Source organism: Pollicipes pollicipes, unplaced genomic scaffold (genome assembly GCF_011947565.3).
Source record: "Pollicipes pollicipes isolate AB1234 unplaced genomic scaffold, Ppol_2.1 Scaffold_7231;HRSCAF=8579_pilon_pilon_pilon, whole genome shotgun sequence".
In the NCBI taxonomy this organism is placed as follows: Eukaryota; Metazoa; Arthropoda; class Thecostraca; order Pollicipedomorpha; family Pollicipedidae; genus Pollicipes; species Pollicipes pollicipes.
This window is the reverse complement of record NW_023597034.1, coordinates 4,529,252-4,556,293: the sequence shown is the minus strand read 5'-3', so window position 1 is coordinate 4,556,293 and position 27,042 is coordinate 4,529,252. Positions and strand designations below refer to the sequence as shown.

At 62.2% G+C, this 27,042-nt stretch overlaps 1 protein-coding gene across 1 annotated transcript; it reads right to left on the bottom strand.

The window, feature by feature from the left end:
* Positions 1-184: 184 nt before the first annotated feature.
* SA1 (stromal antigen) lies at positions 185-26,683 on the bottom strand. The gene is made up of 21 exons (XM_037233234.1): positions 26,516-26,683; positions 25,666-25,841; positions 24,952-25,125; positions 23,067-23,271; positions 14,719-14,813; positions 14,011-14,141; positions 12,884-13,037; positions 11,798-11,946; positions 11,101-11,323; positions 10,412-10,539; positions 9,818-10,091; positions 9,235-9,447; positions 8,674-8,835; positions 8,103-8,291; positions 7,542-7,695; positions 6,993-7,126; positions 5,465-5,638; positions 4,940-5,148; positions 4,494-4,651; positions 682-730; positions 185-219 (listed from the first exon to the last, which is right to left on the bottom strand). Exons 1-21 carry the CDS (start codon positions 26,598-26,600, stop codon positions 216-218), a joined length of 3,240 nt encoding a protein of 1,079 aa, XP_037089129.1. The 5' UTR covers positions 26,601-26,683; the 3' UTR covers positions 185-215.
* Positions 26,684-27,042: the final 359 nt, after the last annotated feature.

Sequence of the window (27,042 nt, the reverse complement as noted above, 5' to 3'; positions counted from 1 at the left end):
CATTCACACGATGAGGAACCGCCGCCCAGACGACGGCGGAGCGGCCGAGCCGCGGGAGTTCGCGATTTCGCCGCAGCGTGGCGCTGGCGCCGCCGTGAGATCTATGTACAAGCGGGCGGGCGGCGCCGGGCTCCGGCCGCTCCTGCGCGACTACCGGCCGCCGACGGGCCAAGCGCCTAGCGTTACGAGCAGCGCGCGCGCTGCGGGCCGGCGTCTCACCTGCAAGGCGAGCGGTGACTGTCAGCGGGGCAGGGAGGCGCGGCGCGCCGCCCCACTGGCAGACAAGCCGAACTAGCCGACACGCGCCTCGAGTTCTCGCATCTAGAACTTGTGGGCGCTACATGACCAATGCAGTCAATGCGCTTCAAAGCCCAAACCATCATCGTTTCACATCATCTGGCGTGTTCAGCAGAATTTGGCCGCGGGAAAAGATCACCAAATGTCTGCGTCGGTAGGGTGTCACGTGGCGTGACCAAAAATGAAGCTTAAATCAGCTGCCAAACCATTCAGAGATGGTTGAGACGGTTAAGCCATTCAAATGTGCGCCAACCGTAAACCCAGGACGTCTGGCTGGAGCGACTGGCTAGCGGCAAATGTGAGCGGCAGCGCTGCTGCGCCTGCTGAGTGCGGCGTCGGGGCCGGATGGCGGGGGACCAGAGAGCCGGCCGCCGCCTCACTTACTGTTGGAAGTCGGCCTCGGAGCCGCCGTCCTCCTCGTCATCCAGCTCGGCTGGAACAAAGCGGGCGCAAATGGTGAGACAGGCGGCTCGGCAGCAGGGAGGTCCAGGCCGGGTCAGACGGACGGCGAGACAGACGCTCAGGCTCGGGCCGGGTCAAACGGATGTCCAGGCTCGGGCCGGGTCAGGCGGGCGTCCAGGCTCAGGCCGGGTCAGACAGACGTCCAGGCTCGGGTCGGGTCAGACGAATGTCCAGGCTCAGGCCGGGTCAGAGACGTTCAGGCTCGGGCCGGGTCAGACGGATGTCCAGGCTCGGGCCGGATCAGACGGACGTCCAGGCTCGGGCCGGGTCAGACGAATGTCCCGGCTCAGGCCGAGTCAGACGGGCGAAGAGACGAACGTCCAGGCTCGGGTCGGGTCAAACCGATGTTCAGGCTCGGGCCGGGTCAGACGGGCGTCCACGCTCGGGCCGGGTCAGACGGGTGTCAAGGCTCAGGCCGGGTCGGACGGGCAGAGGGACGGACGTCCAGGCTCGGGCCGGGTCAGACGGGTGTTCAGGCTCGGGCCGGGTCAGACGGGCGTCCACGCTCGGGCCGGGTCAGATGGGTGTCAAGGCTCAGGCCGGGTCAGACGGGCGGAGGGACGGACGTCCAGGCTCGAGCCGGGTCAGATGGGTGGAGGGGCGGACGTCCAGGCTCGGGCCGGGTCAGACGGACGTCCACGCTCGGGCCGGGCCAGACGGGTGTCAAGGCTCAGGCCGGGTCAGACGGGCGGAGGGACGGACGTCCAGGCTCGGGCCGGGTCAGACGGGTGTTCAGGCTCGGGCCGGGTCAGACGGGCGTCCACGCTCGGGCCGGGTCAGATGGGTGTCAAGGCTCAGGCCGGGTCAGACGGGCGGAGAGACAGACGCTCGCGCTCGGGTCGGGTCAGACGGGCGTTCAGGCCTGGGTCAGGTCAAACGGGCGGCACGGGAAGCGGAGAGGCGCGGCCAGTCACGTTGGAAGAGCGCCGAGTTCAGGGGTACAGGGCAGGTCAAACGGGCGTTTGGGCCCGGGTCAGGTCAAACGGGCGGCACGGGAAGCGGAGAGGCACGGCCAGTCACGTTGGAAGAGCGCCGAGTTCAGGGGTACGGGGCAGGTCAGACGGGCGTTTAGGCCCGGGTCAGGTCAAACGGGCGGCACGGAAAGCGGAGAGGTGCGGCCAGTCACGTTGGAAGAGCGCCGAGTTCAGGGGTACGGGGCAGGTCAAACGGGCGGCACGGAAAGCGGAGAGGTGCGGCCAGTCACGTTGGAAGAGCGCCGAGTTCAGGGGTACGGGGCAGGTCAGACGGGCGTTCAGGCCGGGCCAGGTCAAACGGGCGGCACGGGAAGCGGAGAGGTGCGGCCAGTCACGTTGGAAGAGTGCCGAGTTCAGGGGTACGGGGCAGGTCAGACGGGCGTTCAGGCCGGGCCAGGTCAAACGGGCGGCACGGGAAGCGGAGAGGTGCGGCCAGTCACGTTGGAAGAGCGCCGAGTGCAGGGGTACGGGACAGGTCAGACGGAAGGAGCGCCCGGTGCGGGGGAGGCGGGGCAGACGGTCACGATAACAGGTGGGCAGCCCGAGGATACCGGACACATGGTACAGCTCGGACAGCCTAGGTACGCGACACCGCGACACGGTATGACGAGTCGCCCCGCGAGCCGCACAGGCACGTGAGATCGGCAACTACAGACCTGTGAAAACTCCCACCAATCTAACGTGAGACTACACACCATACAGACAAATGGAGAATAACAAAACATAAATCAGCCCGCAGCCATCAGGCGATGTAAGCACGCCACTGGTAACCGAAACAGCGTACACACACACGCACACGAAAGCCGACGAAAGAAAGCGTTTCCCTAGGCTGTAAAACAAAGCACCTAAGCTGTAAACAAGGCCTTCATCCTTCGCATTTTACCAAAAGCAAGGCATTGCAAGCTCCGACGGGCCAGGTGAACCCGAGCGGGAACAGCATGCCCGGCAAGTTTTCTGACTGCGCCACATGGACCTTACCCTCACCGGCGGTGCCGACCGGCTCGGCTGCGGCCCTAGCCTCTTCGTCGCTGAGAGGACCAGAGGGCAGCCCCTGGCAGGCCGGCGGGAGCGGGACGGGGGCAGCAGGGGCGGACGGAGCGGGCCCAGGCCAGTCTCGCGCGCACGCCGCCACGCCGACAGACGAACACACAGACGGGCGGTGGGCGGGCGGGCATGCGGTGCACAGGGAGCGAGCGGTGCGCCGGCGCGCTTACCGAAGAAGTGGCTGCCGGGGCGCAGCCGGCCACTCCGGCGCACCGGTGACCGCTCGGCCGGCAGCGGCTCGTCTGCAGACAGAGTCCAGCCGAGACTGTGACCGCGCCACGCCGGCCGGCACCGCGCCCGCCCCACTAGACGCCCATAACCGGGCGCCACGGACCGCCGCAAGCCGCAGCAGCACAGCCGCTACCCATAACCCGTTAACTGTCCCCCGACAAGACAGAGCCTATCAGGCGCAGTCGGACAGTAGACGTCCATAACATGTGGACTGTCGGGCCCGGCATGCCATCAGTCACCTTCTGCGAAACAGCAGGTGTTCATAACCCATCACCGCAGCCAGTTATACCCAACTCACCAGCAGAACAGAAAGCGGTTAGATACAAAACCACCACCACCACCACCACCACCACCAGCCCACTGCAAGCCAATACATTCCGACCACGGACCACCGCGTGTAGGACTCCGAGCAGTGCACACCTATACGCAATCCCCAAACGAGACGAGCGCCCAAAGAGCCTTTTGACAATCCCTGCGCTCAAACACACCACCGAACGTTGTGGGTTCACACCAGCGCTCGGCGTGCCGGCCAGCCGCCGGTGCGGTGCGGTTCCACAGCTCCTCAGCTGCGTGATCACAGCAGACACTGATTCAGATATCACAAAATATGTGCGTGTGCGCTCACGTGCGCGCACACAAACAAACACACAACAGCCTCTTTTGGTGTTCATCTGGGAGGGCAGCGCATCTCGCGTTTGGGCGGCATGCCTGACCGCTGTAGTCCCAACCAACAGACGTCTGCATGTGTGGCCATGTCCCACGTGCGCCTGGCCTCAACACTTCGTTTAAAGCCGTTAATAAAACGCGACGAGCACGGGTGACCCCACCAAATACCATTATGACCAGAAGCGTGTGGGGCACAGCGCTAGCTACAGTTCTGGTGACGTTCATCCATGGAAGCGCATGAAAGTCCAACGGCCTTTGACGACGCGGCTTCAGATACCAACGCAGATATTCCTATATGTATGCGTTTCGAAGATCCCTCGACGTTTAGAGAGCGATCAGGATTGCCCCAACGGCGTTCAAAACAAGCCATCGCCGACGGCGGAGCGGAGCGCGACGCACGAGGCTCACACTCGGCGAACGCCCTCAACTGGAGCCAGACCGCATCCAGCACACGCTCACCAGCCGCAGCTCCGGCGCTCCGCAGCGTCCTGGGTCACCAGTCACACAAGCACTCACGCACACGGGCACACAAAGGTGCCGCCCCTTCGCCACCACGTCCGCCGGCGCTGCGTCAGCCACGTCCGCGGGCCTGGCGTCAGCCTGTGAATCAGCGAGACCCGTTCAGCGTCCGCCGGCGCTGCGTCGGCCACGTCCGCGCGCCTGGCGTCAGCCTGTGGATCGGTGGGACCCGTTCAGCGTTCGCCGACGCTGCGCCGGCCACATCCGCGCGTCTGGCGTCAGTCTGCGAATCAGTGGGACCCGTTCAGCGTCAGCCGGCCGCCGGCGGCGGCCAGCGTCGCTCGGCGTCGCCCTACTCACCGTCGCGGCGCTTGCGCGTGTAGGCGCGCTTGCTGGTGATGATGGGCTGCTCGCTCTCGCCCTGCAGCAGCGAGTTGCGGTACATGAGCAGCGGCTGCCAGTCCTCGCTGCGTGAGGAGGGCATGCCGGCCGCGATCCGGCGGTCCAGGTAGTTCAGGCTGCAGGCGGACCGAGCGCAACGGGCCGTCAGTGAGCGCGCGGCGGCGGCGGCCGCCGCGAGCAGGGGAAGCGCGCCCCGCGGCGGCGTGTGCCACAACCGCACACAAGCGAGAGACGCGTCTCATGTCGTTGCGAAATAATGCGATAAGTGCATGTTTTCGAGGGGTATTGTGACAGCGACACAGGAAACGTGCCCTCCGTTTGACAGCAGACATGCCGTGGGCGTTAAAAAGCACGTCCTAGGATGAACAAGGCGGCAGCTGACGCCGCCTCGGTCGGCGACTCACACGATGCGCTTGTCCTGGCGCAGCAGCTTGTTGGTGAACTCGGCCATGACCTCGAGGAAGGCGATGTTGGGCGGCGGCCCGGTCGGGTCCAGCGGGTTCTCCAGCGGGTCAACGGCGAAGCGAATGCCCTCGCGGTGCAGCGACGTGATGGCCTCGCGGTTCTTCAGCGCGTCCAGCCCGAACGACAGCGCGAACCGCTTGGCCAGCTCCTGAGCAATGACAGCGATCGGTGGCTTCAGCGGCTGACGTCGGGAATGGCCCCGACAGCTGGCGGTACGTCATCGCGGACGGCCAGGCAGCCAGCCGACAGTACTAACGGCGGCGCCAAGCAGCACATCCGTGTCTGGACGGCTTTCTGACCGGCCAACGGCACGAACACTACATATTCGCACCGCAAAACTCCTGACAGCACAACGGATTTCTCTAACCGTCCAGTCCTTTCTCACACAGCACAATTATGCCTGACCGTACCGCACTTCCGGTAGCAGCACTAGCACCACGCGCAGCGTCGGGCCGATGACCGACCTTGAGCGAGATGAACTCGTCGCTGGCGCGGTTGATGCGTGCCTGCGGGTGGCTGGTGAGCGCCAGGAACAGCGTCTGCAGCGACAGCGCCATAGTGCGCGCGCAGTTGACCTTGTTGATCTCGCGTGCCTTGCCCAGTGTCGCCTTGATGATGTCGCCGTAGTTGTTGTAGTACTGCCGGCGGCGGCAGGACGTCAGAACAGCGATGGCCGGGCGCGGCGGCTCAGACCACGCCGATCATTGTCCGTGTCAGGCTCAGATCACGCCGATCACTGTCCGTGCCAGGCTCAGATCACGCCCGTAACTGTCCGTGTCAGGCTCAGATCACGCCGATCACTGTCCGTGCCAGGCTCAGATCACGCCCGTAACTGTCCGTGTCAGGCTCAGATCACGCCGATCACTGTCCGTGCCAGGCTCAGATCACGCCCGTAACTGTCCGTGTCAGGCTCAGATCACGCCGATCACTGTCCGTGCCAGGCTCAGATCACGCCCGTAACTGTCCGTGTCAGGCTCAGATCACGCCGATCACTGTCCGTGCCAGGCTCAGATCACGCCCGTAACTGTCCGTGTCAGGGTTAGATCACGCCGATCACTGTCCGTGCCAGGCTCAGATCACGCCCGTAAATGTCCGTGTCAGGGTCAGATCACGCCGATCACTGTCCGTGTCAGGGTCAGATCATGCCCGTTACTGCCGTGTCAGATCAGATCACGCCGGTTATTGCTATGTCGGGGTCAGATCAGATCACGCCGGTTATTGCTATGTCGGGTTCAGATCACGCCCGTAACAGCCATGTCAGGCTCAGATCACGCCGGTTCCTGCCATGTCAGGGTCAGATCACACCAGTTGCTGCCATGTCAGGGTCGGATCACGCCGGTTATTGCTATGTCGGGGTCAGATCACGCCTGTAACTGCCATGTCGGGGTTAGATCACGCCGGTTATTGCTATGTCGGGGTCAGATCACGCCCGTAACTGTCACGTCAGGCGAAACCATGCGGCAGATTGTTCAACAGTGAATGTTATGGGCCCTAACCACGCAGTAGGATGTCAAACATTACCGATTAATAGAAGAATGCAGTAAAGAGAAAGTAGTCCATGACCTACATCCGAACAGCAAGGCAGCATGCAGCAGCTGCGGCAGCATGACTAGATTAATGGAAATTACCTGTTCGTAGTGCGCCAAGTTCTGAAAATGGCATGCATGCCAGAATAAAAGCGCCCAAAGGCCGCGATTCCACGCTTCAATAGCGAGCGAGCTGTGCCGGACCTTCTGAGCGTCCATATATGGCGGCCACCGGCGCACGCAGCCCCGCCCGGGACCCCGGACCTGCCTGGGACGCCGGACCTACCCGGGACGCCAGACCTACCCGGGAAGTCGGACCTTCCCGGGACGCCAGACCTACCCGGGACGCCAGACCTACCCGGGAAGTCGGACCTACCCGGGACGCCGGACCTGCCTGGGACGCCAGACCTACCCGGGAAGTCGGACCTACCCAGGACGCCGAACATTCCCGGGACGCCGGACCTACCCGGACGTAGTGCTTGAACACGTCAGCGGCCGCCTTGGTGGGCATCACGTTGTACACGATCAGCTTGCAGAAGGAGGCCAGGAAGTTGCGCCTCTTGTGCAGCTCCTCGATCTTCGTGTGGTCGTCCTGCTCCTCTGTGGGGGCCGGCAGCGGGCGTTAGGGTGAGATCAGACTGAATCACCTGCTGGATAGCTGTTGCTTTACCTACACGAACGTGGTAACGCGGCAGTTCACAACACTGGACGTGGCATTTTGCCCTTTAATGTAATGCATAACTTTCCAATAATGCGCCACCTTGCTACAAGATCATGTACCGCTTAGGCGTATGACATCAAACAAAACTAGCGTAACGCAGCGTGGGAGACGGTAGGCACAACAAACTGACGACCGTCCCTGCTCCCTCCACACATCTTGCCGTGGGTCTCCTGTCCCTGATCATGCAGCAAAACGTGCGTGACCACGAGTGCTCTCCCCACCCGTCATCAGGCACACGGGAGAGCCGCGGGCCCCACCGCGGCCGGCGCCGCCATCGACCCCCGCGCCGCCCACCGTCGTCGTCGTCGACGAACACGTAGGTCTGGATGAAGTCGTTGAGCATGCTCTGCATGGTCTTGTCGGGCGCGAAGACGAGCGTCTTGAGCAGCGGATTGGCCGCCAGCTGGCTGGAGAAGATGATGAGCAGGTCGCAGATGGAGATGTACGCCTGCCGGAGACGTCGCCGCCGCACGACGGTCAGAGAAGCGCACAGCACGGTGCCGTACAGACGGCGTGCGAGAGCGCATCGGCGCGCACGCAGGCATCCGATGACGCCCAGGCGTGCCGTGACACCAGAGGATATGTGGCAGTGGCCATAAAATCAGGTCCAGGCTTCGGCGGCAGCTCGATGACGCACGGTCAATGATGTGCTGCAGTGCACAGTGCGCACATTCGTAAATGCCATGGGGGTAATTCCTTCAACAAACCATCCGACCAACGCCCAAAAACTACACACCGCGTCACGTACCACCAGATGACCTGTACAACAACCAGCAGTCCGTCTCACCACCCCCGGCCAGGCCGCCATCCCATCACGTGCGCGAGCGCCGCCCCGCCGAGAGGCCCCACGCTCACCTCCTCCCTGAACTGGCTGACAGGGCTGGCCGACATGAGGTGCTGGGCGGCCTCCATGTAGGCGGCCAGCCGGCGGCGCAGCGCGTCCACGTCCTGCGCGTTCGGGTTGGACGCGTCGGTGGTCTCCTCGGTGTGGTGCAGGTCCCACATGATGCCGAACATGCAGGCCGAGATGCAGTGACGCATCGCCTGCGTCGCGGTCAGGCGCGTCAGAGCAGCTGGGCAGTGGACGGTGGGCAGGCGGGGGCACCGACGAGGGGGGCAACTGAGCTTCCGCAACGATCACGAGACATGCTGACGCACCAGTCGCAAACAGACGCCTGGCATGCGAGGAAAACAAATACCGAGTCACGTCCGAGAGAAGGTACGACAGAAACACTAGCAAACGTGTCGCGGATGTGAAAACCACACATCCGTCGTCCTGAAACCATGAATTGGAATCATAAAGGCAGATGTGTGCAGGCAAACTGTGACAAATTAGACATTTAAATAATCAAACGACAAGCATGGCGTTACCGCGCTCGAGCCCGAGGCCCGGCCCGACGACCAGCCCGGCGGCCGTCCAGCGTACCTCCTCTGGCATACTGCGCGTGCCCTCGCGGGCCTCCTCCACCACACGAAACAGGCCGTCCCAGATCTTCCAGGGGCCGAGGTTGTGGCAGGACGAGAAGACGGCCACCTTCTTCAGGCTGCTGATCAGCGCGAAGATCTCGTCCTCGTTCGGCTCCTCCGACTGCGGCGAACGGTGCGGCGAGGATGGTGAGCGGCGCGGCGCGCATCGTCCGGGCGGAGCACGGCGGCGGCGACGGCACAGAGCGTCGGGGAGGGGCGGAGGGGCGTCCGACACGACACAGAGCGTCAGGGAGGGGCGGAGGGGCGACGGACGGGCACATTCAGGGGCGACGACACCACACGCGGCAACAGAGGTGCGCCACCACCGGCCGGCCGCACGACAGCGCTGCAGTGAGACCCGCACACCGCAAACCACGCGCGCCGTCTCGACGCACAACACTGAACCAGACAACACGGACCTGAATCAACCTCTGCAGGCTTTCGGAGGGTGGGTCGCACTGGGTACGCCCGCCGCCAGCGGAGCCATGCCACCCGCGGCCTGCAGCGACGCCGCACTCACCCCGGCGATGAGTGAGCCGTACTCGTCCATGGCCTCCTTGTACTTGTTGACGATCATGTCGATGATGGTGTCACGCGCCACGTTGCAGCGGCTGTGGATGGCGTTGTTCTCCTGGCAGAGCAGCTCCAGCGTCTTGGCGCACGTGTCCAGCACGTCACGATCCGTGTGCTTGTCGACGATCTCCTGACTCAGCTTCAGCAACCCGTCCAGGTTCTGAGACGGAGGCGGCCGGTCGGCACGGACGCGGACAGCTCGCGCCCGGAACCCAACGCCGTGTACGGCACGGTGCCGGGTAAGCGCGTCGTCCCGGATGTGCCGCGCTCATACCGGAGCCGGCACAAAGTTGGCAGTACGTCACCGTTTACAAGGGCGCTAAAAGCGACGTGGCTCGCATGTCGACGAGTAGCCTGGCCAGCCATAATCTCCATCAATGTTACCGCCCGACACCGCCGCGCATTCCAGTGTGGTGAGTGCCCAGGAAGGGGCACTGGACGGCGCCCCGGCGACGCCAAACACCGCGCTCGGCGCCGATCGACCCCGGTGCGGCGCGAGCGCCGCACATCGCCCCGCATCGCCCACGGACCTTCTCCTGCCGCGAGGTGGTGTAGATCTCCAGGTCGAAGTACTGCGGGATGGTCATCAGGTTGGCCACCTTCTCCGGGTCGGCGATGTACTTGGCCAGCAGGGTGGGCAGCGTGCCGATGAAATGCTCCGTCAGTCGGGCCCGGTCGTCCGACACCTGCTTGGCCTCGCGCGCGGACAGCACCTTGCGGATTGGGCCGCGCCCCACCGGCGGCTCGCCCGTCGCCGACTGCTTGATGGCGCACACCATGATCTCGATGAGCGAGTTCTCCTGTCTGTCGGGCGGCGCAGGCACGCGTCAGCTGACCACAGGCGCCCGACAGCCAGTCACCGGCGCCGTGACTGGTGCCAGAGCACGGCAGCGGTGCGCCCGAGAGCCTGACTAAAGCGCTGCATTGATCGGTCGGCTGGGCTGGACGCGCCACACACATTACGCCGACCGTGTCCACTAACACTGAGACGCGCAGGGAACTGCAGTCCAAATGCCCGATCGAGCTCAAAGAAGCACGGTATCACGCGAGCCGGTTTGGCTGCTGGGAGTCGACTGCTGCGGCCCGGCCCGGTCAGCCCACGTGGCGGCGCGCGCGCGGCCCACCTGTCGTCGAGCGGCTCCTCCATGGCTCCCGGCTCCTCGATCAGCAGGTCAGTCATGCACTCCCAGTCCTTGATCATGCTGTTGGACTCGATCAGGCTGTCCACCAGGTAGGCGCCGTGCTCGTGCAGCTACGGGCGGCGGAGGAGCACCGAGTCAGGCATCAGGCGTCAGACGTCAGACGTCAGACGTCAGACGTCAGACGTCAGACGTCAGGCGTCAGACGTCAGGCATCAGACGTTAGCCGTCAGACGTCAGGCATCAGGCGTCAGACGTCAGGCGTCAGGCGTCAGATGTCAAGCGTCAGGCGACGCCTGACGTCCGACGTTAAAACGGATGTGCCATTACATCACGACGTCAAACCGAAACAGCCGAACAATCCCTGCCACCATCGTTGACCTGGATGACAGTACTCGCTCCACACCGGCGACATCCCATCAAACCTCGCTGGCCGCCTCGGTCTGCCCACCGCGGCACTATCCGCTGTGTCCGTGCCCGCGGCGCTCCTGCCGTCCTCACCTCTGCCCGCGACGCTCCTGCCGTCTTCACCTCCGCCCGCGGCGCCCCTGCCGTCCTCACCTCTGCCCGCGGCGCCCCTGCCGTCCTCACCTCCGCCCGCGGCGCTCCTGCCGTCCTCATCTCGGCCCGCGGCGCCCCTGCCCGCAGCATCCCCAGCCGGCCGCCCGCCTCACCTCTGACTCGATGAAGAACTGGACGAGGTCGCGGATGAGCGGCGTGTTGGGGCGACGCCGCTTGCCCCGCTTGGTGCGCAGGCTGTCGGGCGGCACCTCGTCCGGGATGAAGAGCCGCTCGTTCAGGAACTCGCCGGCCGCCTGCGCCACCGCCCGGTGCGACGAGTACACCAGCTCGTACACGTGCTCGCAGTCCTTGTCCGAGAGGATATCCCGGTGGTACCTGGCGGCGACGGCGCGCTCAGTAATCTGGCGCGACTGTGCGGCCGGCGCGGTGGCCTCCCAAGCCACTGTGGCGGCGGTGCCCGTGGTATACGCAGTGGTTACACGCGCATCAGCGAGTTGGGCTTTTTCACTGCTCACGGCCACTATAGCACTTCTCGGGGCTCCGTCTTCGAAGTGCCGCTGGAACTCACCCAGTCTTCCTTAACGCCCCTCCCCACCAACACAGTGACGTTACGAAGGCTATCTGGGCTGAGGTGAACAGCAAAGTGTTGAAATGCCAGTCGATGGAAGCCAGACGCAATGCTGCACAGCCGTACTGACCGCTGGGACTAGTATCAGCCGCCTCAGTGTCAGCCATGAGCCGGAGGCAAAGCGACCGATGCTCGCCGCCTTAACAACGCCGAGTACGACGGTGCCAGCTCTGGTACACACAGCAGGTCACCCAGCGCCCGCTGGACCGTCGGCCGCTCACTTGAGGATGCTGATCACCAGCCGCACCGCCTGCACGGCCACGTCGAACTCCTTGTCCATGGTCATGGCCACGATGCGGTCCTTGAACTTGGAGGTGAAAAGTTCCAGTTTGCCCTTCAGCTCCTCGGACGAGTACAGCGGCTGCAGGGCCTGCGCGACGGCACACTGGTTAGCTGATGACAAAGCTTATGTGGGGCCAACGCCGGTGATACCACGGGCGACACAACGGGCAGGCGACACTACGGGCGACACTGCGGGCGACATCACGGGCGACACCACGGGCGACACCACCGGCGACACTACAACCGCAGCCAAAAACTTCGTGAATGCAGACAGTTCAAATTCGGGAGATCCACCTATCAGCGACACGAGCGCCGCACAACGCCGCGTCATAGGCGAGTCTTCGAATGACGGCGGCCATAACACCAATACCATACATCTCATCACACAGCACATCGAAACTAGCCGCGTGCTGTGCAGACGGTTCCGACCAAGTGCGAGTTTTCACGCCCAGCGGCGGCTTACGGGCCGCAGTGAAGCGCAGAGTAACCACGGCATGTCAGCGGCCCATTTCGACTCTGGGCCGGCACCGGCCGACATCACACAAAAGTCGGACCAAAAGCCACCGGCAAGCAGCGATTGTGAACGTCTCCTCTATGTGTGCTGACTAGGGTAGCTCGGTCGCAGACTGCGCCTACAGCGGCGCGGCGTCGCCGCCATCAGGCCGGCGCTCACCTACAGACAGCTGGCCGGAGCCCGGCGCTCACCTGCAGACAGCTGGCCGGAGCCCGGCGCTCACCTGCAGACAGCTGGCCGGAGCCCGGCGCTCACCTGCAGACAGCTGGCCGGAGCCCGGCGCTCACCTGCAGACAGCTGACCGGAGCCCGGCGCTCACCTGCAGACAGCTGGCCGGAGCCCGGCGCTCACCTGCAGACAGCTGCCCGGAGCCCGGCGCTCACCTGCAGACAGCTGCCCGGAGCCTGGCGCTCACCTGCAGACAGCTGGCCGGAGCCCGGCGCTCACCTGCAGACAGCTGGCCGGAGCCCAGCGCTCACCTGCAGACAGCTGCCCGGAGCCTGGCGCTCACCTGCAGACACTTAAGGCGGACGTCTCCCACTTTGTCGTGCAGCGTCCAGCCGATGTACTTGAGGTACGAGTCGTCCAGGAAGTTCTGGTGAAACTTCTTCATCCAGATGCCGATCTCCGCCATGCAGATGCTGCGAATCTCCGGCAGCGTGTCCCTGGGGCAAGGCGGGGCGGGAGAAGGGGGAGGGGGGTTAGACGCCGGCTGCTGGACGGCCCGGTGGCGCGGCTAGCCCACCGCCAAACGCACTGTCCATCGCGACCAGTGTGGCTCCTTGGTGAGGTAAATGTGATGGACCTGAGTCAAATGCAATCGACCAGATTGCATGCATGGACGGGCCATGACACAGGCAGCCGTTTTACGCAGCGTCAGGCATGCTGTGTCATGACACATGTCACGGACGTCGAATGTCATTGGCACCACGCTCAGTTGTGATTGCCCGTGGACCGCCGGTCGAACATGCAGGTATCCGCAAGACCTCGCAGCGCTGGTGTGTTCGCCTACCACTGATAGTGCGCGTCTGTTGGTATGATATCCCGTGAGCTCTTTGAAGACCAGGTTTGATATTGTGTTCAGAAAACACTGAAGAGTTAATCATTCCACTCAGCCAGTGGATTACCAGGTGGCACAGATATGCAAAGTGCACAGCACCATATACATAATTACAGTTCGCCCTGTACTTTGTAAACAAGCAACACAGCCCTCCGGCTGCGAGACGGACTCGCGAGACGCAAGAGTGACTCCCATCAGAAACAGCGGCACCCAAATCACGGGCAGCAGTCGGCACAAGATCAGTGTGCCGTCTGGCGTTATCCAGGGGGAATACAGAAAAAGGCGATTTATCCGTTTTCAACAGCTTTCTGACCTCGCCGCCGCGGGCGCATGAATGTCTCTCCTTTTCTCACATAGCTCAGATAATCTCCAAGCTGTGAGCGCGCTTTTCTTGCTGCGCACGTTGCAGGCGGGAGGCCGTTAGTGTCCCCGCACTGGTGGGCCGTAATATTCAGCAGCTGGACGGGGACTACACAACCACACGTCTCGCTACGTCATTGGCACGCCTTCCTCATCATGCTTCAAAAATTTCGCAATCCCATACTGGGGTGGCGGGACCAGACATCCCGGAGACAAACCTGTAGCGATGAACGAACACCGACTTGAACATGAATGTCAGCATGTTCTTGATCTCGTCCATGTTCTCCTCCAGCTCCTGTCGTTTGGACATCAGCGCCTCCAGCCGGTCACTGGCGCGCTTCTCTCGTGACTGGAGGCAAGAGAGCCCTCGTCGTCAGGTAGCCTCACAGCGAGCCCAGGGGCTGGCGTGTCGCCGGTGCCCGACCCGCTGTAATCCCGCATAGCCAGGACTGCCCGTCACAAAGACACAAGCAAAAACAATGGAACTGACCAGAACCGCATCCCATATCCAGACGTTCCGTTCAGTCCAAGCTACCAGTGCTGCGACATTCAACAGCGGACGGTTTCAGCCCACATCTCGGACAGGACCCGCGCTTACACACAGTGGGGCAGCTACACCAGTCAGCAGCGAACTAACACAACGGTGCAGGTACCTACCTCACTGAGGCTGAGCCTACGACTGAGACTGATACTGAGACTGAGACTGGGACTGATACTGAGACTGAGACTGGGACTGATACTGAGACTGAGACTGGGACTGATACTGAGACCGAGACTGATACCGAGACTAGGACGGACACTGAGACTGAGGAGACAGCACACAGCCATACCACGACGGCGCCATACTGCTGACACCCGTATCCACGTCAGCACCACACGTGCGTCCCCAGCCGGCGCGGCCAGCCCGCCGTTGCCCGCCAGCCCACCTTCTGGCGTTCGGCCTCGTACTGCCGCTGCGTGTTCTCCAGGTTGATGGACACGGTGAGCGCCACGTTCACCAGCGCCGTCATCAGCTTCATCGCTGAAACGGGAGCCGACGCCATGAGAGGGGCGTGCTGGCACCGCGGCCCCGGCCCGACCCAGCGAGCCGCACCACCCGGTCACCGACCCGGCGGCAGCTGGAACCGCCGCGACAATGGCAAACCACGGCCGACGGCAATCACGACACGAGATCCCGGCTGTCGACATGACTGCCATGGCCAGGGTCGCTTGCAGGGCAGTGCGGATGGCGGACATCCGACTCAGAGGGCAGGCGGCCCACTGTAGACTGCCGCGATGCCCGCAGATGGACAGGACAGCCCACTGTAGACTGCTGCGATGCCCGCAGATGGACAGGACAGCCCACTGCACACTGCCGCGATGCCCGCAGATGGACAGGACAGCCCACTGTAGACTGCCGCGATGCCCGCAGATGGACAGGACAGCCCACTGCAGACTGCTGCGATGCCCGCAGATGGACAGGACAGCCCACTGTAGACTGCTGCGATGACCGCAGATGGACAGGACAGCCCACTGTAGACTGCTGCGATGCCCGCAGATGGACAGGACAGCCCACTGTAGACTGCTGCGAAGCCCGCAGATGGACAGGACAGCCCACTGCACACTGCCGCGATGCCCGCAGATGGACAGGACAGCCCACTGTAGACTGCCGCGATGCCCGCAGATGGACAGGACAGCCCACTGTAGACTGCTGCGATGCCCGCAGATGGACAGGACAGCCCACTGCACACTGCCGCGATGCCCGCAGATGGACAGGACAGCCCACTGTAGACTGCTGCGATGCCCGCAGATGGACACGACAGCCCACTGTAGACTGCTGCGATGCCCGCAGATGGACAGGACAGCCCACTGTAGACTGCTGCGATGCCCGCAGATGGACAGGACAGCCCACTGCACACTGCTGCGATGCCCGCAGATGGACAGGACAGCCCACTGCACACTGCTGCGATGCCCGCAGATGGACAGGACACCACCGGGCTGGGACAGGGCGTACGGTGGCAACGGTTTTCAAATATGTACCACAAGGTATACACTGGTCACGAAGCCCAACAGATCCCTGACATTCAAGACAGGCGTTGCAGTCCCTGGGTGCAGACAGACGCATATTCGAAAAAAAACAAAATTTTAGCTACGTTTTGCACAAAATTTGCGACGCGAAGACACAACACAATGACACATTTTGGCTCCAATCGCCCATACGTCGGCAGAAATACAGATATAATGAGCAGCACACACTAAGCCAGGTTACAGGCGGGGAAAGAACATTTTGAAAGCAAAGGTTTGTGGCTATTCCCGGACATACACTGCACCATGTCATCGTTCTGTTACATGTCCAACAAATTATCGCAAGGGTGCGGTCAGGTCGCATTAAAGGGTACCATGCATTGTGCTCTGGAAGCTACAGTAGGCATCTATACCGACATCATGCTTTTGCGGACGCTATCGTTGTTGGTCCAATCCACCCTCCCCCCCCCCCCCCCCCCCACCCATTTAACATCACTACATCTGCCAATGACAATGTAGACGAAGGATGCGCCACTGCTATCGTTTCGGGCTGGTAAACATGGTTATACAACCGTCGTACCCTCAACAGTGCCGCAATATAAAACATGTCATATGGCCCGTCATGTATTATTTTCGGAACTATATGTTTGCGCGGCATCAAAATCCTCCGGACAACATTGATAGAAGTGTGAGCTCGCTTCTCTTCTCCATCTCCCTCTCCCTTCTCCCTTCCCCTCCCCTCCCTCTCCTCTTCCCGTCCTCTCCCTCCTCCTCCTCCCCTCTCCCTCCTCCCTCTCCTCTAGCCCTCTCCTCTTCCCTTCGCCCATCTCCCTTCTTCCCCTCTCCCCTCTTCCCCTCTCCCTCTCCCTCTCCTCTCCCTCTTCCCCTCAACCTCTTCTTCCCTCCTATCCCTATCTCCTCTCCCTCTCCCTCTCCCTCTCCCTCTCCCTCTCCCTCTCCCTCTCCCTCTCCCTCTCCCCTCTCCCCCTCTCTCTTCTCTCTCTCTCTCTCTCTCTCTCTCTCTCTCTCTCTCTTCTCCTCTCTCTCTCTCTCTCTCTCTCTCTCTCCGCCAAAGAATGGCGTATTGCGTGTCTCTAAGAGGCCAGCTTTATCCTCCAGCCTGCCACTGTTGCATGCGGCGACGACACAAGAATATATGCATTCTCTCAGATGTATTGCCCTAAACGCTATATGGTTTGTGAGATCAACTCCACTACATAACGCGTCACTTCAATGGATCATACAAACGGCAGTATTACGTTCGTTTCGACCCTATGGGTCCCTCTCCGAACACACCACTTACAAAGTTTTGACAACTTAATCAAACCACAAGTGAACGTACGTCCGGCGATCATTTCATGAAACCAAACATTTGCTTTCATGAGCATCAGCTGGCCGATTTGGGTCCGGTACATTCCGAGATATCCGAAGTACCACATTGCCCCCCGCATGCCATTCAAACCAAATACAAAATAAAAGTTCGATGTCAACTCATTGTCTCCGATCAAATCAAGAACAGCCGTTTTCCGAAGAACCGTAACCAGGGCACACTCTGCAGACTGGCTTGGTCCTAAGCGGACTATAGCATCAAGCAAAAGTTTGTGAACTTTCCAAGACTCTGCTTTGAGCAAGTGGTGATCAACCAGTCAAAAATATGAGCTGTGGTTACACGTCGTAGAACCTCACCGGTGGTAAGCGTTGCCCGCAGCATCAGCGCGTTCTATCCACCGACGAAAATAAGATTATCCGCAGGCCGCATGATATTCAACGTCACACGCGACTTCATCCTTCCAAGAGCCTTACGAAGCGTTGCAAATGGCCACTGGAGGCAGTACTTGTAAATTGTAGTAACTGATGTCTTAGTTTGACAGCAAGATAAGCCGTCGGTAATTTGTGCACCTGGACCTGGGCCACTGCGTAGGAAGAAACAAGCAATCCACTACCACCACGTCCGTTTTGTGCAGTGATGGATGGTTCGCATCAGCTGCTGACAGTTTCGCATGTATCGGGATCGTACTGTACTGAGCGGCAGTACATACCATGGCGAACGAGACAAGGCCGGCGTGCTTTGCCTTAAGACCAACACCAGGCTGCTAAATAAGTATGTGATGCGGAACGCTGACCCCTGTTGGTGGGGCAGGGCACTCTCGCCCGCGCGGCAGACCCAGGTGGTGGGCGTTATTAGTCGTATCCAAGATCAGATGACCCCTACCGTTTTAGAGATAAAGCAGTAAAATATTTTCGTGGAACAGAACAAAAAAAAAGAGAAAAAAGAGGGAAACTGACGCACAATCGCGCTTTAAACAATATGAAGCATGTGAAGTAATGTCGGACCGATACAGTAAACAAGTCTTCAGATCTGCGCAAGGCTTTCAAAGCTCAGCGGTAACCAAGCAACCACTTTTTGTGTATGGTAAAGGTGCGCGACGCATGAATCATCAGGCATTCAAAATTACACGGTTGGCCGTCTTCCAATGTTCGTCGTCGAGAAAAGAAACCCTCGTACGGGCATCCATCCCCCTGCCGGAAGAGTGAACACCTGACTCAAACTGCTCTGAATGTCGCATGCTGACTCCGGAGCGTGTCGCTGCTTGTTCGCTGTTCGTTTGGGACGCCCGTCTTTGACTCAGTGCGCACAGCGCACAGCTGGCGTGCCCGATGGTCTCGCAACAGCCGTCGTCCCAGAGCGATCCCAGATGACGCCCACCCTGCTCACCGTTCGCCATCGAGCCATCGCCAGAGGCAGCCGCCGCCCGATGACCTCGCAGCAGCCGTCCTCCCAGAGCGATCCCAGATGACGCCCGCCCTGCTCACCGTTCGCCATCGAGCCATCGCCAGAGGCAGCCGCCGCCCGATGACCTCGCAGCAGCCGTCCTCCCAGAGCGATCCCAGATGACGCCCACCCTGCTCACCGTTCGCCATCGAGCCGTCGCCAGAGGCAGCCGCCGCCCGATGACCTCGCAGCAGCCGTCCTCCCAGAGCGATCCCAGATGACGCCCGCCCTGCTCACCGTTCGCCATCGAGCCATCGCCAACGGAGACGTCATACATTTGACACTTTCCGCAATTAACCAAATCAGCAACATTTTGGTGCCCCATCTACCCACATAGAAAAGGCGAGCTCACAAGCTGTGTGACAACGTAGCAATACTGCGGGAGCGTGCTCAGGACGAGCCACATCCGGTACTGAAGTCCAGCCCTCGTTCCCCGCTCCAAGCCCGAACACGTCATAAGCGCACGTGCTGACTGCAGTGTCGCGTGTTTCGCGGAAGCCTGAAATCAACAAACAAATCTTCCGGGCAACACGTCGGCGGCGGCCCGGCGCAGCACTGGCTCGGAACGGCCCTACCTCACGGTACGGCCTCACGTGTAGGCCGGTCGCCAGCCGGGCACCCGGCCCGGACGTGCCTCGGCCGGCGCCTCCAGCCGACGGCCGAGGTCGATGGCGCCGCCCGGCAGGACGGTCGGCCGCCGGCGCTCAGTTTGCGCCCGGAGGACCGCGAGGCCGGTGTGGCCATGCAGCTCTCGCACCGCCGGCTGCTGCGGCTGCTCTGCCTGGCCGGCCTGATCAGCTCCGTGCGTCTGAGCGTGGAGCTCGTCGGCAGTGCGCCGCCGTCCGACGACCCGGGCGGCCGCGACCCGCTGCCGAAGCACCTGGCGGCTGCCGCCGACCTCTTCCGGCCGTCCACCGTCGTCGGCGTCACGTGCGCGGCCGATGCCGACCCGTCGTCAGCCGTGCAGCTCGGCCGCCGCCGGCACATCCCGACGCTGGCATTCCGCCTGCCGGACCCTTCGCCGCCCGCCGGGCCGGCCACGGCGCCACTCGCCGACGCGCTAGGCCTCGACGGCGTGCTGCTGCTGCTGCCGAGCGCGTGCCTGGCGTCGCTGGCCGGCGTGGCGGTGCGGCCGGGCCGGCGCGTCGCGATAATCACCGACAACTGCACGGAGGCCCTGGCGGCGCCGCTCCTCCGCCAGAGCTGGCCCGTCTGCGCGCAGCCGGACACCCTGCTGGCCAGCGGCGAGCTGCACGTCACCGTGCGCGACGCTGACGGCAACGCCAGCGTGGCGCGCGCGCCGGCCGCCGCCTGGCCGCACGTGCGGCGCGACGGCCCGTGGCGGCTGCGCGCCGTCTACGGTAACTCGATCCCGTTCTTCGAGTGCAGCGGCGTCGAGGCGGGCCGCTGTCAGCCGCCCGCCGAAGGGCTGGAGGCGCTGGTGATGGCCGAGCTGGCGCGCCGGCTGCCGCTCGACGTGCGCCTCTACCCGAGCCCGGACGGCGAGTGGGGCCGGCCGCGGCCCGACGGCTCGTGGACCGGCATCGTGGGCGAGGTGCTGGCCGGTCGGGCCGACCTGGGCCTGGGCGGCGCCACCGTCACGGCCGGCCGCTGGGACGTCGTCGACTTCTCGGCGCCCACCGAGCTCACCACGTTCCGGTTCGTCAGTCGGCCGGTGGTGAGCAGCACCAACCGCGACCCGTTCCATGTCGTGCCGGCGGCGCTGTGGTTGGCCGTGGCCGGCGTCGTGGCCGCGTTCGTGGCGGCGACGACGGCCATCGCGGCCGGCGAGCGGCGCGGCCGGCCCGGCGGCGCCGCCGGCTGGCTCGAGGACGCCGTGCGCATGCTGCTCTGCCAGTCGGTGGAGCGGCCCGTGGACGGCAGTCGGCTCCGCTGCCTGACCGGCCTCTTCCTCTTCATGGGCATCGTCTTCTACACGGCCTACACCGAGAACCTGGTGGCCTTCCTCTCGCGACCAGCCGCCCAGTGGCGCGCCAACACCCTGCAGGACCTGACCGCGCGCGAGTATAACGTGTCCATCAATCACAGGTCGCAGTCGCTGATGACGTGGGCAGCCGGGCAGCCGCAGTTCCGCCAACTACCCGGCGGCTGGCGGCCGGGTGACGGCGAGGAGGAGGTGCGCCGCATCCTCTCGTCGCCGTTCCCGCGGCTCGCCTTCTTCGCGCCAGAGCCGCTGATTCCGCGCGTGACGCGCCACCTGCTGCTGGCGACCGGCGGCCGGCTGGGCCGCGGCCTGCACGTCAGCCGCCAGAGCTTCCTCGTCTCGCCGACGGGGCTGGTCCTCCGGCGCGACAGCGCGCTCCGCGTGCCGCTCGACACGGTCGTTGGCCGGCTCTGGTCAGCCGGCCTGCTGCAGAAGTGGTACCACGACTGCATGGAGCGCGTGGACCGGCCGGCGCGGCTGGTGCGCATCGCCTTCTGCCGGCGCGCGCCCGGCGTCTGTCCGTCGGACGCGCGCCTGCCGCAGCCGCTCACACTGGCACACCTGCGGCGCGTGTTCGTGCTGCTCGCTGCCGGCCTGGGCGCCGGCTGCCTCCTCCTGCTGGCCGAGCTGGCGGCGGCCCGGTGCCGGCGGCGCCGCGCCACGCGCCCCGCCGTCTAGACCGCCCGCCGAGTGTGACGGGACGCCAGCGTCGAGCGCCCCCGAGCGCCGCCCCAGTCAGCCGGCGCTCACCCGAGTCACGCGCCCCGCCGTCTAGACCGCCCGCCGGGTGCGACGGGACGCCAGCGTCGAGCGCCCCCGAGCGCCGCCCCAGTCAGCCGGCGGCCACCCGAGTCACGCGCCCCGCCGTCTAGACCGCCCGCCGAGTGTGACGGGACGCCAGCGTCGAGCGCCCCCGAGCGCCGCCCCAGTCAGCCGGCGCTCACCCGAGCCACGCGCCCCGCCGTCTAGACCGCCCGCCGAGTGTGACGAGACGCCAGCGTCGAGCGCCCCCGAGCGCCGCCCCAGTCAGCCGGCGCTCACCCGAGCCACGAGACCCGGCACCACCCCGTCCAAAGAACGGCAAGCGTTCGCACAGCGGGTGACAGCGGGACAGCGCCGCCGAACGCTCCCCGGCTGCCGCACTGCGCCGCAGCCCTCCGGTACAAATGGCAAGGGGCGGGCTGCTCCAGCAGCGGTCATCCGCGACCATAGGTTATCTTTCCCCCGCCCCACGCCCCAGCGGCGTGACTGCGCAGTCTCGTGACAAGACCGAGTTCCGACAGCCGACACGGACCGCGTTCCGACAGCCGACAGGAGGCCCTTTCGGATCGCTATCGCCGTTATCACCGCTCTGCCCCAATGCCAGCCCTTGCAGAGGACCGAAAGTCCGCCTTGGCCGACTTCTCACCGTGACCCTTGACCCTAGCACCGCCAGCCGCGCACAAGTGGCGAGGTGGAAACAAATGAGGCGGCGGGCAGGGCAAAGAGTAAAGTGTGTTCTTGCGCACGGGGCAGCGTGACATCAAAATACTTGCCACTGGATGTTAGACGGATTATTCCACTGAGCACGCGGGCAAATAATACATGCAACGCCACGGAAGTGGATGTCGTAGTGCAGCAGCAGCACGGATCCATGCGTTTCTTGTTTGTTGTGCCCCATGATCACTCTCAGGCTGACAGCTGGCCATTACGGGGACAATCAAACATTCAGCACAGGTGTTTGGACCAGCCCCGGGGCTGGGGCGCGGCTAACGATCTGGCCTGCCCGTGCGCTTTCTTCGCACTCTTTGAGGACGGGCAGAACGTCCGGACGAAGGAACGGTGCAGTCCTTACATGTGTCTGCGCGTCTGCATATTTGACTTGAGAGGTGTGCCATGGAGCACCCGGTATCGGATAAGGATCGGTTCTGAACACACAATGCGCCGATTTCAATAGACTGCCAGGTAAACGACGCACGAATGGTCATACGGAAGTAAAGAAGGCACTAGTTAGTCATCGGAAACCACCACCTCCTCGCAGAAGTGTGCACTGTAACGTGTATGGTGTTCCCCAATGGTTCCACAGTTCCACAGCTCTTATACATCTGATGCTTAGAAGAAGTGTGAAGCACCCTTGCGTCTGCCGTAAGCCGGCACTGTAGCACCAGCTTCATGTGAGCATATTACGAAGGGTCTCAGACGCACTGCGAGCTGCCAGTGGCGTCTGACGTGCGTAAATTGATGGACAAAACACATTTTGGGCACCGGGGGTCGACAGCAGCAAGGAATCTTTACGATGTTAGCGAGACCATCGCATCGCGACCCTGTCGCTGCCATTGGTCTACCATGTGACAGTGAGTCGGAACTGTGTCGGAACGGTTCCGTTCAGGTGTCGGAACCGACCTGCCAGCGTGGCCGTGTGTCGGAACTGACCTGTCAGTGTGGTCGCGTGTCGGAACTGACCCGGCAGTGTTGCCGTGTGTCGGAACCAGTCCGTTCGGGTGTCGGAACTGACCTGCCAGTGCGGCCGTGTCGGGACTGACCCGCCAGTGTGGCCGCGTGTCGGAACTGACCTGCCAGTGTGGCCGTGTGTCGGAACGCTCGCACCTGCGAGTCGGTCAGTCCAGTGAGGAAGGAGATGACGTTGTCCATCAGGTGCTGGTCGTAGATGATGCTGTACTGGCATTGCTTCACCAGAGTCGACACGAAGTCGCAGAAGTTGGAGCGGAACTTCTTCCACTGCTGCCCGGTTTGAATGAGCGGGTACTCTCCCGATTCCTGTCCGGACAGAGCAGTCGCCGGTCGGGTACCGAGCCAGACAGAGCAGTCGTTGGTCGAGTACCGGGCCACACGGAGCAGTCGTCGGTCGGGTGCCGAGCCAGACAGAGCAGTCGTTGGTCGGGTACCGGGCCAGACGGAGCAGTCATCGGTCGGGTACCGGGCCAGACAGAGCAGTCGTCGGTCGCGAACCGGGCCAGACTGAGCAGTCATCGGTCGGGTACCGGGCCAGACTGAGCAGTCATCGGTCGGGAACCGAGTCAGTTCGCCGCTAACGCCACTTTGTTACACTCTGACAAACGGGCCAGGCGTAACGATTGTCTGACGTTCCGGTGTCACGGGAAATAACCCACAAATTATGGGGCAAAATGAGCTGCACAACACCTACCCAAAGGTAAGCGCATTCAATGTGATGCCCACAGAACCGGGACCGTTGCGTCTCGCCCTACCAATAGGGTCGCAGACTCCACCACACGCCCCCGAGGTTTTGTCCAGAATATAATAACGGTTTTGAGTACGGGGCCGCATTCAAAGGGGGTGCCCAGCCTTTGTGGCACATTTTAAACGTACGCCGTGCTGAAATTCGTGACCAGTTACGTCAGACGGAAGAACTGGGAGGTGTCTCTCAAAATAGCAGCATCTCAAAATAACATGATATTTATTTTTCTCATTCTCACGTCCAAATCACACCATCAAAGGTTCGTCACAGCTCTTCACTTTTGCTTTCATTTACAGCCCTTGAGTACAGCCCTGGTCCGCCACAACTAACAACGGCAGTTTCAACTGAAGGCCGTCGTCAGCGAATATAGACAAGAGGTATCCTTTTTTAGCTGTTTTAACCCACATATAGCGGGCCTGCGGACTTAAAAGCGGCACCTCTACCGGCATGAATGAGCGTCAATACAGGTGAACGTTGGTGATGGGTACAGCGGGTGGCGAACGCCATTCACCGAGGTGAGGAGGGAGTGCCATGAGATCCCCCCCTCGGAGCGGCCACTTCAAATCGACATTCTGAGCAGTTCGGAATTTCGGGAAAACTTGTGTTACAGATCCGATCGGAGGCATCTCATGAACGATTAGTGAGAAGTATAAAAGTGGCTTAAAGACATCTGAGATTACACAATTTTCTTATTGTTTGAAAATTTCAAGTTTCTCAACTTAACGGTTCATGACCTGTGACCACTTTTTCTAAATTGTGTCGACGAAATCCAGTTCAGAAGTGATCAGTAAAGTGTGCTTCGCACTGAAATGCACTCAACGAGGGTTCCCCGACATGTCAAATCACAGGTCTTACCTGTCGACATCAAGCAGTTCTTTACTTGGCTTTTCAAGAACTATTCAATGCGGGTTTAGGCACTGTCGTAGTATTATTACCTCTTGAGGTAATGGGAGGGGTTTATAAAGCGCCAAATGAAGCACTACAAGGCTGGTGTGACCTGTCAGAGGTCGCATTTGTCACTTCCGTCACACCTGAGACAATTTGACGAGAGCTTTCCGCTGGTTCCCGAACAGCTCTCCAATGCCGCTTTGGTCGCTCTAGATTGCTCAGGTTTTGCCCGGAGGGAGGGGTGACTCCGGCGCCTCCTCTGTTCGGCCGAAGGTGACAGCACGCCGTTGAGGCGCGGGTTAAAAAGAAAATGAACTTCGGACTCATGTGCGGAAACGGCCCTCATCCGTTACCTCATCGAACTCTTCGGTCATTTTCCTGATGATGGCGACGTCCTCCATGGTCTGCTGCATCTTGGAGGTGATGATGCCCTTGCAGCCGGAGGCAGTGATGAAGAACTGATTGAGCGCCAACAGCGCCACGTTCCTGTTGACCTTATACTGCTCGATCCAGTCGTCCACCACCATCTGCAACGCACCCGGGGCGGCGGTCAAACGCGACGCGGCATCACAGCGTGGCGGCCCGACGTGCGATCTCTCGGCGCGCCAACGAACACGGATCGCCAGCTCCGTTTATCACGTTGGAGCGGCGTGATATGTGCGGCAGCCTGCGGCTTCAAGGTGTACCGGTCTCAATGCTAGCACGATCCCAACATAATGCGCACAAATATAATGTCACATATTTGCTGGTCTAGACCTAAAGCCGATCAGGTTCAGGTTCAGGTTCAGATTCAGATACATATTCAGGCCTAGGTCCAGGTCTAGGTCTAGGTCTAGGTCTAGGTCTAGGTCTAGGTCTAGGCCTAGGTTTAGGTCTAGGTCCAGGTCCAGGTGCGGTCCTGGACAGGACCTCACAAGCGGACAGTCTGCCGCAATGCCGACCCCCCCCCCCTTGTCCGAGTCGCGCTCCTGCCTGGCCGGCTCCGTACGGGTCACGCTCCTGCCTGGCCGGCCTCGGCGCCCGTGATCCGCCGCCGCCGTCGCCGCCCGCCCACCGCCTGCCCTCACCTGCAGCAGGGTGCGGCCCTCCTTGACGATCTTGTAGAGGCTGGCCTCCTCGTCGGCGCCGGCGCCGGCCTCAGCGGCGCGCCCGCGGCCGGCGCGGCGCGTCCGCTTGCCCGGCGGCCCGTCGTCCAGCAGCATCGGATCGGCCACCGGCTCGGCTGGCCGCTTGATCACCGCCGCTGCCGCAAAGAGCGCGACACGCGTCAGCCACGGCCGCCCGCGCCGGCGCCGATGCGCCGGCCGGCCGGCGGTCATTCAGACCAAAGGTTTGAAGCCAGCAGCGTTCCACCTCGGCGCGACTCGTTCATCGGCACAAGCGTCGTCACCGCACGAGCGATGCTCGTGCGGTGACAACGCCGTCTGTGCCAACACCGTACCCGGCCGCGCCTGGCACGCCGCGGCGACGGTCGTGGGCCGCACCTGCAGCACGACGCCCACGCCTGTGCCGGCGCCCTCTCGCTCGGCGACAGCGATGGTTGGATCTGCCTAGCGTCGCAGTGAACTCGCATGTTCCCGGCCCCTCCTAGCCACAATGGTCTGCTCACCAGGACTGTGCTCGGCGCGTACCAGATCTCGCGTAAGCCAAACTTTGCACTCGATCCTTCGCGAGCCGAAGGGCAAAGAAGGCGAAAGGAGGCCACGACGACCGAGATGCATGGTTCCAACAACGATTGAGTTGACTGTTTCCCTTTGCTCTTCTTTAATAAGCATCACGTCCAGGGTCCGTGCAGGCGCTCTAAGCGCTCCTCCAACCGGCCCACGCACTGGTAAATATGAAATGACGGCAACAGAGACTCGCGTTTAAAGTGCAGCGCTCGCGAGCACACGTCCGCTGCTCCTGCCGCGTACTCACATCTGCCCCGGCCTCTCCTGGTCATGGCGATGGTGATGGGCGGGATCGGCTCATACTGCTGCGGCGGGGCCTCTGGAGACAGCATCTGTTGTGGCGGCTCCTCCGGCTGTTGCTGCTGCTGCTGCTGCTGTTGCTGCTGTTGCTGCTGTTGCTGCTGCTGCTGTTGTTGTTGTTGCTGCTGCTGCTGCTGCTGCTGCTGCTGCTGCTGCTGCTGCTGCTGCTGCTGCTGTTGCTGCTGCTGTTGTTGTTGCTGCTGTTGCTGTTGCTGTTGCTGTTGCTGTTGTTGTTGCTGTTGCTGCTGCTGTTGCTGCTGCTGGTGCTGCTGTTGCTGCTGCTGATGTTGCTGATGTTGCTGCTGCTGCTGGTGTTGTTGTTGTTGCTGCTGCTGATGCTGCTGCTGCTGATGCTGCTGCTGCTGTTCCAATTCCACTGCGTACATTTGTTGTTGCTGCAAGGGTGGCGCCAGTTTAAAACAAAGCGACAACAAATCCAAACATATACATAAGTGAAAAAGAATCCATGTAAAT

What these genes read in the sequence shown, in the direction of transcription:
- SA1 (XM_037233234.1), bottom strand. Translation starts at nt 26,600, where the DNA reads ATGCTGTCTCCAGAGGCCCCGCCGCAGCAGTATGAGCCGATCCCGCCC. An exon ending in TGACCGAAGAGTTCGATGAG is followed by an intron (nt 23,272 to 24,951) that starts GTAACGGATGAG and finishes CTGTCCGGACAG; the next exon opens with GAATCGGGAGAGTACCCGCT. An exon ending in TGTTCAAGCACTACGTCCGG is followed by an intron (nt 5,639 to 6,992) that starts GTAGGTCCGGCG and finishes CGCCGCCGGCAG; the next exon opens with TACTACAACAACTACGGCGA.